Genomic DNA, 19,481 nt, shown 5'->3' with positions numbered 1-19,481 from the left:
CCAAAAACAAACAAAACAAACAAAAACAGAAAATACAATACTTCACTGTCCTGTCCAGTACCACCAATGAAATATGAACTTGAGTATTTGACTTACTAGTTACAGGGATTTTTCCCTGATGCCCGGTAGAATAAATAATTTTAATATAAAAATGTGTTCCCATCTACCACTTAAAACCACCCAGCACACACAGATGAATCTTTGAGAAGTGCTAAAGTGGTCCACAAGGGGATGATGATTGAAGTAGGAGAGCCCTGTGGCCTCCCAACACATCTGCGGACCCTGGTCCTGATGAGAACACTGTGATTTCTGAAGTGTCCACTTGAGTCAGTCCGAGCCTCTCATACACTGCAGTGTCTGCTCAGCACAGATCCACTCCCTGATTCAGCGGGGAAAGAGGTCCTTAAACACATCTGTCTCTCAGCGTCTTTGCCCTTTAACTTATGGGACCAGAGAAGGAACACCAGAAGCCCTTCTCATTCGCCAGAAATATAACACACATTCAACTCAGAAGCACACGGAGAAGTCTTTTAATTCCCTGGAGAAACATTCCTGAGTAATTTTATGTATTTTAATTACCACAGAGATAATTTTATCCTTACGTGTTCATTACCAAAAATAAGAAGTATGGTAATAGTTTACAATCCACAGACACAGTCAAACTCATCTATTTTGACATCAAAAAAGACAAAAGACGAAACAAATTCTGAGTACAGATATTAAAACAATACAACGTTCCCAGATTTCTTTTGTTTATTTTATTGCTTATTTTCTAAAAGCCCACAGAAGTGAGTGAAAATTTCCAAGGGGCCAATCTCAAACACCATGAGGCAGAGATTAAGCACTAAATATTAAAAAAATAAAACTTTTAGCTTACTTAATAAACTAGGAAGATTTCTCTGGGAACGAATCTGTTAAATTGGTCTACAATGCATCAATGAACAGAGGACATGTATTTCCTAGTAAATATTTTAAACATAGAGTACACAAACCAGAAATCCTTCCCAGGATATGAAATTTTTCAAGTCATAACCTCCTGAACAGACTTAGTTTTCGACCTGAAGTTAGAAGTGCAAAATCATTAAAAAATAAAAATATTCCTATTGTTCTCAGTAGTTTACTGATAAATCCTATAGGTCTTTAAAGGCTTTTCAGCAAAACAAACCACGAACTCTTGGCAAGCTGCATTTTGAAAATCATGTTCAGACCGATGGAAGACCCAGAGGTGACCTCTGTCAATATGTCACAGCCTGCATATCTACAAATGTGCACCCCAAAGTCCCTCAGCAGGTACCACCCTCAGCTGATAAGCAGGAAACAGGTTCAAGACAGGAAGTGGAGGCCAAACATTCCAGTCTACAGACGCTATTCATAAAACGCCAAGGGCTTTTGGACTAGAAATGGGCAACACGTAAAAAATGAGGTCATTGGGTAACATCAAGGCTGGGGGTTAATGTTGAGGGTTTAGGATGCCTGTGTGACAAATGAAGACAGTCACGTGTCAATACACATTTCTATTGTCTGGTTCGCCTATACTTCTAAGCAACCATGCCTGTTGCTCAAAAGGATGCCACCAAACAGTGTCTGAGCTGCTACAGGTGTTTCCAAATCAAAGAGAGGCCACACAAGGCCTAGAATTTCATGAAATTTGGGGCATTCTGTCTAGTATTACATTTAATAATGATTACTTTCAAAACCGGTGAAGTAATAAAAGGCTCAGTTACATGTTTCTCTATTAGTCCTGCTATTTTGTGGATTAGAAAACACCAGTCCCCCACAGGATGAGTGACTGTAGCTTCTATAACAAAGGAGGCGATGAGTTCTTGGAATCTGACTATCCTTGAAAAACTATCCACCTCCTTTAATCCCAGCACTCGGGAGCCAGAGGCAGGCGGATCTCTGTGAGTTCGAGGACAGCCTGGCCTACAGAGCGAGATCCAGGAAAGGCACAAAGCTACACAGAGAAACCCTGTCTCGAAAGCCAAAAAAAAAAGAAAAGGAAAAAACAGAAAAAGGAAAAGAAAAGAACATCTATCCACCGGCCCACTCTTTAACTTCGTTTCTCAGTGCAGTTGCCAGGTGTTTTAATGTAACCAAAGCCTTCTTAGGCTAAGGTCCTGAGGAAGACATTACACTTTGTAGGATTCAGAATCGTGTTTGAGTGTAGAAAGCCGTCTCCTGGCTCATCTGTAACCGCAGGCAGTGGTCCAACTTTGGTAAAAATTACTATGTCTTGGTGAAAGAACTCTGTTCCTCTTCCAGGCCATCCTTCAGGGACTTGGAAATGGAAGGTAGTGCAGTTTTTTCTGGCCATCGACCAGGCAAGGGACCCCAGGCTTCTTGGGGTAAGTTCGGCTAGCAATCTTAAAGAACTCTTCGGCAGCATCAAGAGCAATGAGCCGGTCCTGCAGTCAGAAAAAAAAGACAAAAGAAAAAGAAAGAAGCTTACTGGGCTGCAGAAATGGCTCAGAGGTTAAGAGCCCTGGCTGTTCTTCCAGAGGTCCTGAGTTCAATTCCCAGCAACCACATGGTGGCTCGCAGCCATCTGTAATGAGATCTGGCGCCCTCTTCTGGCCTGAAGTCATACATGCTGTATACATAATAAATAAACAAATCTTTAAAAAAAAAAAAGAAAGAAAGAAAGAAGCTTACTTACCAAGTTGGAAAGCGAGCTATACGGACGAGAAAATTTAATAAAAATAAAGCCTGCCCTTGAAATGATACCAAACAAGTAAAACATTCATTAAACTCAGAGGCTTACCTTAACCCTTTATGTACATTACCCAAGAGATGTTTCCACCAATAATTTGTGTGTGTGAGCGCATGTGTATGTGCAGGGAGGTGTGGGTGTGTGCAGGTGTTCAGGTGGGTGTGGTGATATTTTAATTGTGCTGAAATGTGATTTTATTTGTATGTTAATAAAAAAAAGTTTGCCTGGAGATCAGAGGTCACATAGCCATAAACAGAGTCAGGCGGTGGTGGCACACGCCCCTAATCCGATCACATGGATCACAGGCAGAGTGTCTGTGTGGTCAAGGACACACTAGGGAACAGCCAAGCGTGTTGACACATGCCTTTAATCCTAGTACCAACTATAGAGATCTGGAGGTCTGTATAGACAGGTAGTGAAGAGGAAGTCATGTGGCTGGACTTAGAGCCAATGAGAACGCAGAACAGAAAGCAATAAAAACATAAATCAGACAGGAAGAAGCTCTCTCTGGGGAAGTGATGGCGGTGAGGTGGTAAGATAAGGCAGTCGTGGCTCTTTACTATTTCTCTGATCTCTTCGGCTATTACCCCTGTATTTGGCTCTTTGTTTCTTATTTAATAAGACTGTTTAGAATTTCGTCTACAGGTGGGCTGGTGTGCACTCGGCATGCAAAAGTCAGAGGTCAACCTTTGGTGTTGCTCCTCAAGAACCACCCCACCTTTGTCTTGTTATTTTTTGAAACACCGTCTCTCACTGGGAGCCTCTCACTGGGAGCTGTGGCACACCCGCCTCGGCTAGGCTGGTAGGTCCACAAGCCTAAGGCATTGGCCTGTTTCTCTGTGTCCCAGCCCTGGTGTTACAAGCGGGCCACCACATCAGGATCAAACTCAGCTCTTTGTATTTACACAGCAAGCCTATCACCAGCTAAACTCTCTCCCCAGCAGCCTTCTGCCAATCTCTCTGATCTCGGGCTGTAGAGATACTGACTCTTTGACCTGATGTAGAAACTTTAACCACACAGCAGAAATCATCTGAAAAACAACCTGAGCTTCAACAGCTGCTGTGGGGTGTCGTTCCGTATGCTGTGAATGTGTTGCTCTGATTGATAAATAAAATGCTGATTGGCCAGTAGCCAGGCAAGAAGTATAGTATAGGTGGGACAAGAGAGAGGAGAATGCTGAGAGGCAGAAGGCTGAGTCAGTCAGGATGTGCTGCTGACTGCCACCGCCATGAGAAGCAAAATGTAAAGTACCGATAAGGCACAAGCCATGTGGCAACTTATTAGTAGAAATGGGTTAATTTAAGATATAAGAACTAGATAGCAAGAAGCCTGCCACGGCCACTCAGTTTATAAGTAATATAAGTCTCTGTGTGTTTACTTGGGTCTGAGCGGCTGCGGGCCTGGCCAGGACTGGAGAAAACTCTGGCTAAAAACAGCTTTAGGCAGGATCCAGAAATCCTTCTCTTCAAAGCTCTCTGGGTGGCCCTTGGAGCCACCAGCCACAGGTGCACACAGTGGCAGCACCATTTGCCACTCTGTCCTGGTGGAGCTGGCGAGGTTGGGATTGGGGGGGGGGGGAGTCCCAGGAAATAACAGAAAAGGGGGAAGGAAAGCAAAAGAGGGCAGGTGAGGAACGGCATCCACTTACCACGACCAAGAGATACCTCTCGGAGAGCTCCCAGCTGGCTGGGAAGATGGAAGTCTCTTCGGCCAGTTTCAACAGCATCTCTCGGGCTTTTCTCGTGTTTTTAGAGTCACTCATGGTGCTGAGTTTGGTCACTGACAGCAAAGAGTCTGCTTCCCTTTGAAAACCTAAGGTAGAAACACAGAGTCCTTCTGTGAAGTCGTCACTAGGAAGTGCTCATCCCGGGATACTATCTATCACTGTGGTTATTATGAAGGGATCCACGTGTGGATTCTGTACAATAAAAACTAAGTCAGAGGCACTACCCGAGTGCTGCTTCCCAGCTCTGCGAGAGTGGGAGGCTCTCTACTTAAAACAATTTTCACAGGGCAGTGTTGGTGCACGCCTTTAATCCCAGCACTCAGGAGGCAGAGCCAGGCGGATCTCTGAGTTTAAGGCCAGCTGGTCTACAGAGCGAGATCCAAGACAACAATAAAAAACTATTTTCATGTTTCTCCTGGTTGTTTTCTTTGTTACCTTTTCCCTCTACTGAGGGAAGTCATACCCGATCCCCGACTGCTCACTACAATTGTCCACTGCCCTGTCCTAGAATCCCTACAGCTCTCCCCAGCCTGAACAGTGGTCACCTGCACGTTGCTACATCTCGAAGGCCTGATTTCCTCATCGTAGTCTGGTCAACTGGTAAAAATTATTTCCTTAAAGACAGGAAAGACTCAGAGAAGGAAACCTGCTCAGGCTGACTTACACTTCAAAAAGGAGACTGTTAACCCACAGCAATATTGAGTAAGTTAAAGAGCATCCGCTTTACCTCACTATTCCCCAACTGAGACAGCAAGGGCTAGCAACCTGGTACCCCACCTTTGAAAATCCTGAGCGCCAGGGGTCATGTTATTTCAAAGCAGAATTATCAAGAACTTTAAAGGTGATCATTTATTTCTGAACACTAAAGCAAGCTCATTTTAGGATGTGGACTACATTTACTCAACCCTGGTAGAATTAAGAAAGGCCACCGTTCAACGTCTACCATAATGCCAAATGTACTTTCCCAACCTTGTAACTCTTCTTCCTTTTGCTTCTTTTAGAATTATCTGCTGTGTCTCGACATCTCTTACAAACCATATTTCTTCCAACCTGCCATATCCAGAAAGCTCTTGCTACTTGCTCGGTCACCCCTCATCCAACTCAATCGCTAAATGATGACAAAACAGTAAATAGGAACACCCATATGACTTCACTACTCTGTGCTCCCTCATACGTGGGGACACATGGAGCAACACGAGCTGGTGACAGCAGAAATATCAAGGTTTAGTCTTGAGAACACAGAAGCAAGTCTGAAGAACAAATCGGTATGAGGCAGTTGAATAGCCAGTGCTGACCATCTTTCTACAAAAGCCTCTCGGTGGAAAGAGGGAAAAGCGGTGCCCGTGACTAGTTATTTTTACCAGTTCCCAAGACTCACCCAAGTCTTCTAAGATTCGCCTCCATCTGTTTCTCACTTCCCGGCGAATCTGCCGCAGGCTGTAGATATCATAGTTGAGTCGCTGCCATTCCTGGAAAGAGGGAAAAACAACTCGCTTTTACTGACACCCGCTGGCCTGAAACCTCTGTCTCATTTCTGAACTGTATGTTGCTTAAACGTGTGGTTCTCCACCTCACTAATCTTAAACACAATCGGAAAAGAAAAGGAGGCACAGACGAGATGGAGCTGGCAAGAAACAAAGTCATCAGCTACCACCGCTGAAGAATATGTCCCCTTCTAGGTGACAGCGTTTCTAAATATGTACCAATTTTCTCCACTGCACTGACCTTGCCTGCAAAATGGAGTATGCAACGGTAAAGTTTCCACACAAGACTACTGTCAGGACTTAAGGTGTAAAATACCAGGACAAGGTTGTCTCAGCGGGGAAAGTGTTGGACACACAAGTGTGAGGACTAGAGCTCAGATCCCCAGCACCCAATGCCCAGTGGGTACTCAGAGACAGAAATATGGGGGGAGGGGTTGTCACTGAAGCCAGCTGGATAGCAAGACTAGCCAAATTGGTGAGCTCTGACTTCAACTGAGACGCCCTGTCTCTATGAATAAGGTAAAGAGTGACAGAGGGATACTACTCACATTGGCAGAGACACACACATGCACAACACACACACACACACTACAGACATATGCAAAATAAAAGAAAGGTCAACAGCTGCCTAAAATGAAGACCTAATAAAATCCATGTATTTGGGGCAATTTACAGATGAAGAAACTAAGGCTCAAGTAATTTATGTGATCAATCTAATAATATATTCCAGGTAATAGACATTAGACGTAGTGTTTGTACCTAAGTTTTACTCTAAAGTTCATGAAAAAAAAAATTGTTAGGAATCTACATCTCAACTTATTATTAGAATGATAACAAATTATAACAGATCTAAGACCCCCAAGCACCCTGATTCCTAGGCCTGCTTCCCACACCACATCTTAGCATCACTCTCTTGGGAGGGTAAATTGTTCAGGTACGCAGGGAGCCACGAAAAGGTTTCCGTTCTGCAAAGTTCTAAAGAACCAGCCTTCGGGTGGTACCGGCATCATGCAGCTCCTAACACAGAAGCTGAATCTTAGGTCTTTACTGGCCTAAGCATTCTCTGAAGGTGTCAGGGGAATTTGCTTTTAAGGAGACGTATCTGTAAAGAACGATCACTTTACCTTTTCCTCTCTTCGAAAAAGCACAACTGTCCCCGCTCACGGCTTTAGAGAGCATCGTTTTAAATGTCCAATTTAAGACACAAGCTATTTAATATTTTTGACTCCTGTAACTGAAAATCTTCCGACGATACCACTCGTTCCCTACTAAATTCCTTTCAAAACACACCCGCCTTGCAGACAGCCTTTCAACGGGCATGCCTTGATAAGAGAAATAAATGTGGCTGCCACTCGCAGGATTCAAAAGACGCCACTTTGAAAAAGGAAAGCTGACGAGGGCCAGTGGGCTTTGTCATGACTGCGTTTCAGATTGCGTCTGAGGACCTGCCGAGCCACGAGACAGGTTCCCGCTCCCCTCCTCTTTTAGGTCGGGAAGTTGTGGTTTCCTGCTCCTTTTTTAAAAAGACATGTGCACGTGTGTGTGATGCCTAGGGCCAAAGACAAAGTCTGCGGCCTTCGAAGGGAGCGAAGCTAACTCAATCATTTAGAAACGACATAGAGGCCGGAGGGAAGGCTCGGCAGTTAGGAGACCGGCCGCTGCTCTTCCAGAGGACTCAGGTTTGTGGCTCCCAACCATCCATCCGCAACTCCAGTTCCAAGGGGCTCTGACGCCCTCTTCTGGCCTTTGGGGGCACTGCATGCACATGATGTACAACATACTGCACACAAAACACCCACACACCTAAAATAATTTGTGTGTTACTTGACTTTATTTTTTTTATTTTAAACAGTAAAATATTTTCTCTGTAGAAAATAATATAAATGATAACATTTCCCAATAAGCCCTTTTAAGCCAAATGATAGATGAATTATACATATAAATATTGATTAGATTCTGGGATACATGAGACCTATCTTCAAAGAGCTATGTTTTACTTAAGTTGTGTAAGTGAGATAAAAAAAATTTATTTGATTTTATTTTCTATTATCAGCTTGATACAGTATAAATTCTTATCCTAATAGGGAAATGTTCCACTGAAACTTGCCCAGTGATTGAGTAAAACCAAAACTTATTAATAACCACAGTCATCCTAGGGTCCCCCCTGCCATATAGCCTCTCTGGTTCTGTGGGTTGCAGTCTGATTGTTCTTTATTTTATATCTAGAATCCACTAATGAGTGAGTACATACCATGTTTGTCCTTCTGGGTTTGGGTTACCTCACTCAGGATGATTTTTTTCTAGTTCCATCCATTTGCCTGCAAATTTCATGCTTTCATTGTTTTTCTCTGCTGAGTAGTACTCCATTGTGTAGATGTACCACATTTTCTTTATTCATTCTTTGGTTGAGGGACATCTAGATTGTTTCCAGGTTCTGGCTATTACAAATAGTGCTGCTATGAACATAGTTGAGCATGTATCTTTGTGGTATGATTGAGCATTCCTTGGGTATATGCCCAAGAGTGGTATGGCTGGGTCTTGAGGTAGATCAATTCCCAATTTTCTGAGAAACCACCATACTGATTTCCACAGTGGTTGTACAAGTTTGCATTCCCACCAACAGTGGAGGAGTGTTCCCTTTGCTCCACATCCTCTCCAACATTGACTGTAGTTAGTGTTTGGGTTTTTTTTTTAGATTTATTTATTTATTATGTATACAGTGTTCTGTCTGCACGTATCCCTGCAGGCCAGAAGAGGGCACCAGATCTCATTACAAATGGTTGTGAGCCACCATGTGGTTGCTGGGAATTGAACTCAGGACCTTTGGAAGAGCAGTCAGTGCTCTTAACCTCTGAGCCATCTCTCCAGTCTGTCATTAGTGTTTTTGATCATAGCCATTCTGACAGGTGTAAGGTGGTATTTCTCTGATGACTAAGGATGTTAAGCATTTCCTTAAATGTCTTTTAGCCATTTGAGATTCTTCTTTTGAGAATTCTCTGTTTAGCTCTTTAGCCCATTTTTTAATTGGATTGTTCAGTATTTTGATGTCCAGTTTCTTGAGTTCTTTATATACTTTGGAGATCAGTCCTCTCTGTCAGATGTGGGGTTGATGAAGGTCTTTTCCCATTTTTTAAATTTTTATCCCCCCCCCCAGAGCCTTGCGCTTGCTAGCAAGTGATCTACCACTGAGCTAAATCCCCAACCTTTTTTTTGTTTTTGTTTTTGTTTTTGTTTTTTGAGACAGGGTTTCTCTGTGTAGCTTTGTGCCTTTCCTGGAACTCACTCTGTCACTCTGTAGCCCAGGCTGGCCTCAAACTCACAGAGATCCGCCTGTTTCTGCCTCCCGAGTGCTGGGATTAAAGGCGTGCGCCGCCGCCGCCGCCGCCGCCGCCGCCGCCGCCGCCGCCGCCGCCGGCTTCATTTTTTTAAGTTTAAAAAAAATTAATACACAATCCTGGCTTCATCTTAGCATCACATAAAAGCATACCTAGCCAACCCCTGCCCCTCAACTGGATAAATTGTAAAGGAAAAACTCGAGCAATGGCCTTTTTGGTGGGAGAGACCTTACAGTACTCTGGTGTCCACTCGGTACAGCATACGCAGCTGAGCCAGACTGTCTGTCCAGGTTTGGATCCAGCCCCACTGACAGCCCGCCTCACTGCCTGAGCCTCACCTACAATATGGCTGTTCACTGCCTACGCCACAACGGCTTACTGTGAGGCTCAGTTGCTTCCAGGGCCTCCAAATGGAGGTGAGCACACTTCCTCCTTCAAGTCAGTGCAGCTCTAACACTGAGGGGCGGCAGAGACGGCTCAGCAGCTGAGAATGCCCACTGCTCTTACACGGGACCTGAGTTTGGCTCCAACACTGATGTCAGACGGCTCGCAATGGCCTGTAACCCCCATTTCAGGGGGGCCTGATGCCTCTGCCTCGATGGGTACCTACATGCATGTACACATACCAACAGATACACACTCAAAGTTAAAAATAATGAAAAATAAATCTTTGGAAAAGAAATAAGCCCCAAACATTCAGAAATATTTTTGTCGTGCACTGTGTGGATGGAGAACATTTATATTGCACAATAGCCCACTTGTGGTAATAGCCAGAAGAAAGTTTTCTATGCTCTTAGCATCAAAAGGCAATTTATTTTTCCCAAAGACTGTTTCCTCTTTCTGGACACAGAATTTTATGACTGATCAGTTTCCACATTCCTCTGAAGTTTCCGTGTCTTCTTGTGGAAAACACCCAGGCTTGAGGAAGATCTTAGAACGGCCATCATTTGGGACTGCTTTTTATGCCCTCCTCACTATCATTCCCTCTTCTGTTCTCAGGATTAGTTTTGCTCTCTCACTGTGCTTTCATGTAAGCTGCCTTGAGTTCTGGGTTTTGCCCGTTTGTTTGTTTGTTTGTTTGTTTTGTTCTAAGACCATACACAGGTGCTGCAGAGATGGCTCCATGATTAAGAAAGCACACACTGGCTGGGTAACTCACAACCACACATAACTCCAGCTCCAGGGATACAATGCCCTCTTCTGGTCCGCACAGGTACTGCACTTATGCGTATGTGCACACACATAATTAAAAACTAAACTTATGCCGGGCGGTGGTGGTGCACACCTTTAATCCCAGCATTCGGGAGGCAGAGGCAGGAGGATCTCTGTGAGTTCGAGGCCAGCCTGGGCTACAAAGTGAGTTCCAGGAAAGGCGCAAAGCTACACAGAGAAACCCTGTCTCGAAAAACAAAACAAAAACAAAAACAAAAAACCTAAACTTATAAAAGGCTATGAGTAAAGTATTAGCACCATACAGTGTTTCCTCTACACCAAAACTGATCCTGTGTTCTGGACTCAATGCAAAGTGATCAGAACTTTACTCACACTTCATGAGGAGTTCACATAACCAAGCAGTTGCTTCACGAGAACCCAGAACCTTAACTTATGCACACAAACCACTAGATGGCTTCATTAACTTGTGATTAAAGGTCTACTAATTTGTCTCAGTCCAGTGCTGATGCCTGGACAAGATTCTTTCCATTCTTTATTTTGCAGTGTTAGAGGCGCTAAAATTACAGGAAGTCATATAAAATTCAGTATTGATATTTAGCAACAGAAAAATAACTGATAAATGAACAGCAGGAAGAGAAAGCCCTTGGATCATCCAGGTGCCAGACTTTCCTTCCCCTATTGTCCAATATTCATTATTTTACAATTCCCCTGGTGGAGAGGCTACTACAATTCACACAAGACTGGGATTGGTCCTAAATATAAAGTTAATTAAAATATAAAGTTAATATAAAATAAATGTAAATGACTGTGATTGCTCCAAAATGAACATCTGTGGTTGGTGGTGAACACTGGCTGGCAACACCTGCTGGGGGTGGCTTGATTCCAGCTTAACAGGTAAAGATCCCATACCACCCAGTGCCAAGCCGGGACTTGGTATCACCTAGACCCAAACACCAGGAATCTCTCAGGCCACAAGTGGCCTGCAGAAGCAGCCGTGGGGACAGGGAGGTTAGAGGGGCCACCTGTGAAGCGCGCAGGAAGCGGTGTGTCCAGGCCTGAACCCTGCTGATTCCAACAGAGGTCTCACCGGCCCTCCAGGGTTCCATCCTCAGTGACAAGGGATGCTGTGCTTGAATGACCCCGGCTACCCAAGGTCAGTCCCCCCACGGTACCGCCGCACGCCTGTTTGTTGCCATGGGTACCCAAGTCCCAGCAGTGGCTACTGACTACTGAAGAAGCATCTGAGAGAAAAGTCCAGAGTACTCAAGACAGAACGAAGGCAAGAGGAAGAAGAGAGTCAGTAAGAGAGAGCCAATCAGGGCTGAGGAGAGGGCTCAGTGGTAAAGAGCACTTGCTCTTCTTGCAGAGGACCTGGGTTTGGTTCTCGGATCCCACAAGGCAGCTAACATCGGTAATTCCAATTTCAGGGGATCTGGAGCCCTCTTCTGGCCTTTGAAGGCACTGCACATGTGTGGTACACATCTATGCAGGGAAAACACCCATATACACAAAAATAAATAAACCTTGGCACAGAGAGGGAGGGTATAAAGAAGGACTAGAAGAGCCAGAGGTGACAACCTGTAGGCCCCGGTCACAAAGGTTCCTGAGAGCTGCCATATTTTCAGAGCCAAGAGTTTCAAACCCCAGGCTGAGCTGTAGCCGGCGACCGCCAAGGATCAAGAATCAGAGACCTGGGTCCCTGTACCAGGACAGTAACATTAGAGGCTGTCACCTGTACACCCTCTACCCACCTACATCTCTTTTCACTGCTACCAAGCACTGTGAAGATGAAGGCCACTAGGGACTAACTTCTTACCTACCTACGATCTACTCACCAGCCAAAGGACCCTCGGCAGCTGAATGGTGACACACACTAGGACCCCAGGCTCCCCTACTGTAAATAGCCTGCACATAAGATTAATGGGATTGGGCTGGAGAGATGGCTCAGAGGTTAAGAGCGCTGACTGCTCTTCCAGAGGTCCTGAGTTCAATTCCCAGCAACCACATAATGGATCACAACCACCTGTAATGAGATCTGGTGCCCTCTTCTGGCATGCAGGCATACATGCAGGCAGAACACTGTATACATAACAAATAAATAAATGTTTAAAAAAAAAGGTTAATGGGATAAAACTTTCACACATCCATTTATTCACACATATGATTATTATCTTTTTTTTGGGGGGGGGGTTCGAGATAGGGTTTCTCTGTGTAGTTTTGCTGCGTGTCCTGGATCTCCCTCTGTAGCCCAGGCTGGCCTCGAACTCACAGAGATCCGCCTGGCTCTGCTTCCCAAGGGGTGGCATTAAAGGTGTGCACCACCACTGCCTGGAGATTATTATCTTTTTTAACATAATAATACCTAAAAGTTTTCCACCAAAAAAAAAAAAAACCTCTAAAACCAGTAGAAGCCTGAGCAGAACTTAACTGAAATTTGGATTTAATAAAATGAACGAGAAGAGGAGACTGAATTCCCTTAACACAGGACTCCAAACAACAGAGCCAAAGTGAGGGAAATGAGGAACGATGGCATACAAAATCTTCTCCAACTACATCCTTTCATAACTGAAAAGACCTACTCCTTCATGTTAGAAAGGAAGAAGTTCTTGATGTACTTCATAACTGTTAGATTGTCATGACTTACTTTTTAAGCTTGAAGCAACTTGAAAATAAGAATTCAAGATCAGCTAAATAACCTTCACAGGAGAATTTCGTTCCACTAAGCACCAAACATTTTTCTTAACTTGTGTTGATTTTCCCATAATTTCCGAGACAGCACGCTGTGGTCAGTGTGCTGGGGTAGCCTTAAATATTAAGAACTGGCAAAGATCTGACAAAAAGAATAATGTGGAATTAATTCTGTGCAACATCTGGGAACCATGCCAAATTGAAAATTTGTGACTGAAATGAACACCTGGAGATGTTCACAGCTAATTTTTTTTTTTTTTTTGTTTCTCCTCTTCAGTTTTTGGCTAAATCAGATTAGAACTGATTGATATGAAGGCTGAAGCAGCAACATGTAAGAGAAGGAAAAAATAGAATCTTGTGCCATTACCTTCCAGCTTTGAGGGCCAAGAGCTGGCTGTGAACATGAACACTGATTTAAGTTCATTAGATCATGTGGTGGTTTGGATGAAAACGACTCCCGCAGGCTCACTGGGAGTGTTACTGGAGGTGTGGCCTTGGAGTAGGTGTGGCCTTGTTGGAAGAAGTATGACACTGTGGGGCGGGCTTTGAGGTCTCAGATGTTCAAGCCAGGACCTATGGCACTCTCTCTTCCTGCTGCCAGTGGACCAAGATGTAGGACTCTCAGCCACCTCTCCAGCACCATGTCTGCCTGTGGACTGCCAGGCTTCCCCACCTGAACTGATGACAATGGACTGAACCTCTGAACTGCAAGCCAGCCCCAATTAAATGTTTTCCTTTACAAGAGTTGCCATGATCATGGATGGTGTCTCTTCCCAGCAATAGAAACCCTAACTAAGACAGATCATTTCTCCAGTGCAAAATCAAAGCACTGTATTCTCCAGGGCTGGAGAGTTCACTTAGCAGTTAAAAGTGCTTTTTTGGTTCTTACAGAAGACCCAGTTTCGGATCCTAACATGCATATGAATGGCTCACAACTCCAGTTCCAAGTGATCTGACGATCTCTTCTGACCTCTGTGGGCACCAGGTATGGATATGGTGTACAAACATGCATGCTGACAATACACTCACACATAAAAATAAAATTTAAAAAAAAAATTAACACTGTATTCTCTAACCAGCAATTCCCCTGGTCACTCACTACTCTAACCTTTGATACCATAAGTCTACCCTCTGTTTGTACAAATATGCCACTTTAGAATCCATACAGAGGTGACTCAGGCAGTATCTGTCCTTTTGTGTCTGGCTTATCCCATTCAGATCATAAAACAAGGACCTCTATGTTCATCCACACGATTGCAGGATTCCCCCACACACACTCTTTGTTCTGTTTTTGACATGCTCTTACTATGTAGCCTAGGCGGTCCTGAAACTAGCGGCAATCCTCCTGCTTCCGTGTTGAGATTACAGAGCTGAGACACACACACACTGTCCTCTACTGCTGCGGTGTCTTTGACCAAGAATGATCGTTCGCTCGCCTCTACATGAGTGTTTCTCAGCCTGTGGGTCACGACCCCTTTGGGGTCAAACGACACTTTCCCGGGGACTGCCTAAGACCATCAGAAAACATAAGATGTTTTGTAAGCTGTTATGTTTACAATCTGTAACAGTAGCAAAATGACGGTTATGAAGTAGCAACGAAAATAACCTTATGGTTGGGGGTGGGGGGTCACCACCACATGATGAACAAAACCAGAAAGGCTCGCAGCATTAGGAAGGTTGAGAACCACTACTCTGCATCTAAATCCTACTTATCACTGCCACCACCTCTTCCCGCTTCACTGGAAGTGATGGCTTCTTCTCTAGAACTCCCTCAGTCTTTATGAACAGTGCCATACGTAGGTCTCTACACTGCCACATTGGTGTGTGCGGGGTCTCCTTCACTACTAGAGTACAGGCTCCTTGGACACTAGAACCCGGGTTCATCGGTACCCTACGTAGTCCTCCGTACGCGGTGCATCGGATAATGGGTTTGCTGACTTCAGCGGCGCGTAAGACGCATGAAGAAGCCAGGTTTTGTAGGTGATGGAGTGCCTTTCATTTCTAGAACTCAGCGCCACATCCCATAAGAAAAAGCTACTCAGGGGCCAGGTGGATGACTCGGTGGGTAGGGGGCTCTTGCTGTGAAACCGAACAAACTGAGTTTCATTCCCAGGGCTCACATGGTGGAGGGAGAGAGCCGACTCTGACTGGCCTCTGACTTCCTCCACACGTGCACTGGAAGCACGAGGGTGTGTGCACACACACGTGTGCAATAAATAAATGTAAAGAAAAATAATTTGGCTGGGCGGTGGTGGTGGTGGCGCACGCCTTTAATCCCGGCCCTCAGGAGGTAGAGCCAGGAGAATCTCTGTGAGTTCGAGGCCAGCCTGGTCTACAGAGAGAGTTCCAGGATAGGCTCCAAAAGCTACACAGAGAAACTCTGTCTTGAAAAATAATAATAATAATAATAATAATAATAATAATAATAATAATACTGTAGAATCCTTTCCTATTTTGAACAAGGCAGATTTATATAATAAAGTATTTTGGCTCACATATATTTGAGAAGCAATGAATTCAATGAAGATGAAATAAAACCAGAAAATCCATGATCCCTTCCACTCTGTGCCTGATCAGGCGTTTGAGATTTGAAGGCTACTTTCCAGTTCTCTCTCTTTCAGCACTAAAACTATCAAAAACAACTGGGTGACAGGCCCTGAGTTGCCCGTCTGAGTTCATCACGTTCATAAGAAACCCAAGAGGATGTATAGCAGGAACCTGCCAGGTGAGACTCTGAGGCAAACACTCAGTTGATTAAGTAGGAAACCTCAACTTAATTGAGTTCGAAACTATCCCCTTCCCAGATCCCATAGTTCTCAAAGAATTTTCACTCAACCAGACCCAAGCTTAACCTGTAATATTGTTCCTCCATCACCAACGAGGTGTGGGAATGAGAATTCAAAGAGATATAACGTGAAACTTCCCAAAACTGATCTCTGGTCTGGTCACCTAAGTATAGAAAGCAGAAGTGTGGCTTTCCTCTATTCTGGGGGGTGGGAATCTGGGCGAGGAAGGGGAAACAGGGGGAGGGGAGGGAAGAAAAACTGGCCAGGATGTAATATATTTGAGAAGAATAAATAATAATAATAATAATAGGGGCTGGAGAGATGGCTCTGCAGTTAAGAGCACTGGCTGCTCTTCCATAAAGAGCGTGGGTTCAATTCCTAGCACCCACATGGCAGCTCACGACTGTCTGTAGTTCCAGTTCCACGGGGTATGACACCTTTGTAACAATACACATAAAATAAAGTTAAATAAATGAAGAAGAAGAAGAGGAGGAGGAGAAGGAGGAGGAACGGAATGCCAAGCATGGTGGGCACTCCTTTAATCCCAGCACATGAGAGGCAATGGCAGGTGGATCTCTGTGAGTTCGGGGCCAGCCAGCCTGATCTACAAAGTGAGTTCAAAGCTGTTAAACAGAGAAACCCTGTCTCAAAAAACCACAAATAGATAGACAGATAGATGACAGATAGATAGATAGATAGATAGATAGATAGATAGATAGATAGATAGATAGATAGATAGATAGATAGATAGATGAAAGTAAATAAATAAAAAAAGGGGGGCAGCCCTCCTCTATTCTCCAGCTGCCCATTACTATCCAGCAGCAGAAAGAAGACCAATGCGACCAGACCTCACGCCACCTGGTCCGAGGGACAGACTGGAGAGACTTGGCAAGGAAGGAGAGTGTCAGACAGTCAATTATGCAAAGGGAGCTCAGAGTTTCCTCTAGACATCCCCAGGCTAGACAGTGTCAAGGCCACCGGAGCAGAAGGGGCACTGTCTGTCAGCACTCTGAAAGCCTGCTTTCTGCGTCCATCAGACACGGTGTGCACACGGGAAGGGTCGGATTCTATTTCATTGTTCCTAGACAGCTGGTCCACTCAAAGCCTCTGCCTCGCCCCAGATGGGACAGGCTCCAATGACAGAACAGAGACACCCAGTACACCAAAGGATACGTATCAGCCCAGATGAACCTCTGAGGACAGAGTGCCAAGGAATTCATTCAGTCCATGTGGGATCAGTGTCCAGAGGCCCTGGCACTTAGGCCTGTGGGGGGCTCCAGGACCTGTCTCCCCAACAGCTCTCACATTTGGCTTTAGGCCCTCAACCAGAGGGTGCCATTACTATGGGACACTCTAAGAAAGGAGGGTCTAGTTGCTGGTAACCAGAGCTGACGGAGAAAAGAGCCTTTGCAGCTGAGTAGGTCAAATTCTGATGAAGGCTTCACTGTCCTCACCAGACCCTCTCCTTCGGTGACAGAAGCAGCTTCTGATGCTGGAACTTCACCTGCCGCGCTGAGGGGACGCGCCCTCTGGCTTTGCTTGCTTCCAGATGTTCATTTCACCACCATTATGGAAGTTGTGCAGCTAAGAAATACGTTCTCACGCGCTACGCTACAGTTAAGACCTCTCCATCCGTAGGGTCACGGTGCCTGCGTTTGTTTTTTAGGAACCTGTGAGTGGCTCAAAATGGTTGATACCGCTGACCTTTTATTCCGCCTTTTACGAGTATCTGATAGGTGACCTGTCAAAGTCAGAGGACCAAAACTCCACACCCAAAGCATGCTGATGTCAACATTGTCTGAATGGGGAGAGCCATGAAATTTGATTATGCATATACAGAATGCCATTTTTTTTTTTTCAAATTTCCTTACCTCAGTCACCCTTGCCCACACACCAGACCACCCAGATTTGTTAACCGTCAATACTCCTAAACCTTGAATAGGAATAGTTGAGGCCTGCTCTCCTGACCCCACGCGTGGCCTCCTCATGAATAAACTTCCTATTTTGAAAAACTCAGCATTTCGATGGGTAGTGGCAGCACACACCTTTAATCCCAGCACCTGGGAGGCAGAGGCTTGCAGATTGCAGATCTCTGAGTTTGAGGCCAGTGTGGTCTACAGAGTGTATTACAGGACAACCAGAACTACACAGAGAAACCTTGTCTAGAAAAACAAACAAACAAGGAGAGAGAGAGAGAGAGAGAGAGAGAGAGAGAGAGAGAGAGAGAGAGAGAGAGAGAGATTCACTCATCATCTTAATCCAGACATTATAGGTGAATGCCTATAATCCCAACACTAAAAAGGAAGAGGCAGCATGATTGCTTCTATGTATGGGGTCAGCCTGGTCTACACAGTGAGTTCCAGGCACTGAGACTAATTGCATGAACCTATCAGAAAAAAAAAAAAAGTCAAACAAATGAAACTCTCATTATTCCAGTGACTGACATGCTATGGGCCAGGCAAAATGAACCTGGTTCGGTAACACTTGGGTCCTCCCTACTGATCTTCCAGAACTATCTCCTTGAGAGAGACAGTTGAGCAGGTAAGAGTATTTGCCACTGAGCCTGATGATCTGAGTTCAATCCCTAGAATGTACGTGGTAGGACAGAATCAACTCGTGGAAGCTGTCCTCTGATTTCCATGCAGGCAGGTACGAGCCATGGCATGTATACACACACACACACACACACACACACACACACACACACACACACACACCCCAATCAACCAATAAATAAACAAATAATTTAGGAACAAAAAGGAAAACGTGAGGTAACACAGCTATTTCCCCCAGGCTGGGGATGATCACTACCTCCACCTTGCAGCTGAGTACCTATGATGACCTCCGTGACATCAGGCCTGTGACCATTCCTCCTGGAGGAAGGGGACAGGCTCCTGAGCCTCACTGGACTCTGTGACTATGTCAGGGGACTGGGGCGTGACTTCCTAGTGGTGTGTCACCAATCTCCTGTAATTAACCACAATCAAACCATCAGTCCAACATCCCGGACTTGGACAGATTCCCTTCATTGGTCCATCGGGGACCTCTCTATCCAGGTTGAATGAACACACACGTATTTACACCTCCCCAGGAAAAGTCACACAGCACACACAACTCAGCCCTGAAGGCCGTCAGGCCTACCTAACATGTCACTATGCCACCAGCCCCGAGGTCCACCCAAAATGAGGTCACGAAGATGAATAAAGAAAAACTTTAGAGCAGATTGTATCCATGCCACCCAGAGGCTCAGGTGACAGACATCGCCCTTGGGTTACTGCTTTGGAACGACACATGCCGCCCTAGCCGCTCACTCAGTCCCACGGCCTGTTGCAGTGCTCATCTGCTTCCGCCGATGAAAGGTCAAAGGTGAATGCTGAGCGGTGCTGTGCCCACTCCCCCTGTTTATTTTTACCCCGAATCTCCTCTGGAAACAGACTGCATTGTGGTCCAAGGCCTCTGACCTAATTCCTTATCTGGTTTTAATCAGATTAAGCCAAGGCTGGCTCACAGCTCTTACCACTGCCCAGGCATGCCATCAAAGCCTTGGAAAGAGATGGCTACGCAGTACAGAGCTAGCT

The 19,481-nt window shown here is 45.1% G+C and overlaps 1 protein-coding gene across 2 annotated transcripts in view; it reads right to left on the bottom strand.

Annotated features, from left to right (window-relative positions):
• Positions 1 to 743: 743 nt before the first annotated feature.
• The window catches only part of Mreg (melanoregulin), a 61,871-nt gene continuing 43,133 nt past the window's right edge, over positions 744 to 19,481 (bottom strand). For both annotated transcript variants that reach the window (XM_006972231.4, XM_042260164.2), the window contains exons 3-5: positions 5,816 to 5,906; positions 4,360 to 4,523; positions 744 to 2,405 (exon numbers count right to left, since the gene is read on the bottom strand). In XM_006972231.4, coding sequence (XP_006972293.1) covers positions 2,271 to 2,405; positions 4,360 to 4,523; positions 5,816 to 5,906 — 390 coding nt within the window. In that variant the 3' untranslated portion in view covers positions 744 to 2,270. The remainder of the gene's footprint in view (positions 2,406 to 4,359; positions 4,524 to 5,815; positions 5,907 to 19,481) is intronic.

The sequence above is a fragment of the Peromyscus maniculatus genome, chromosome 13, assembly GCF_049852395.1.
Source record: "Peromyscus maniculatus bairdii isolate BWxNUB_F1_BW_parent chromosome 13, HU_Pman_BW_mat_3.1, whole genome shotgun sequence".
Classification (NCBI taxonomy): Eukaryota; Metazoa; Chordata; class Mammalia; order Rodentia; family Cricetidae; genus Peromyscus; species Peromyscus maniculatus.
The sequence above is the reverse complement of the archived record's forward strand: the minus strand, read 5'-3'. Positions and strand labels throughout refer to the sequence as shown.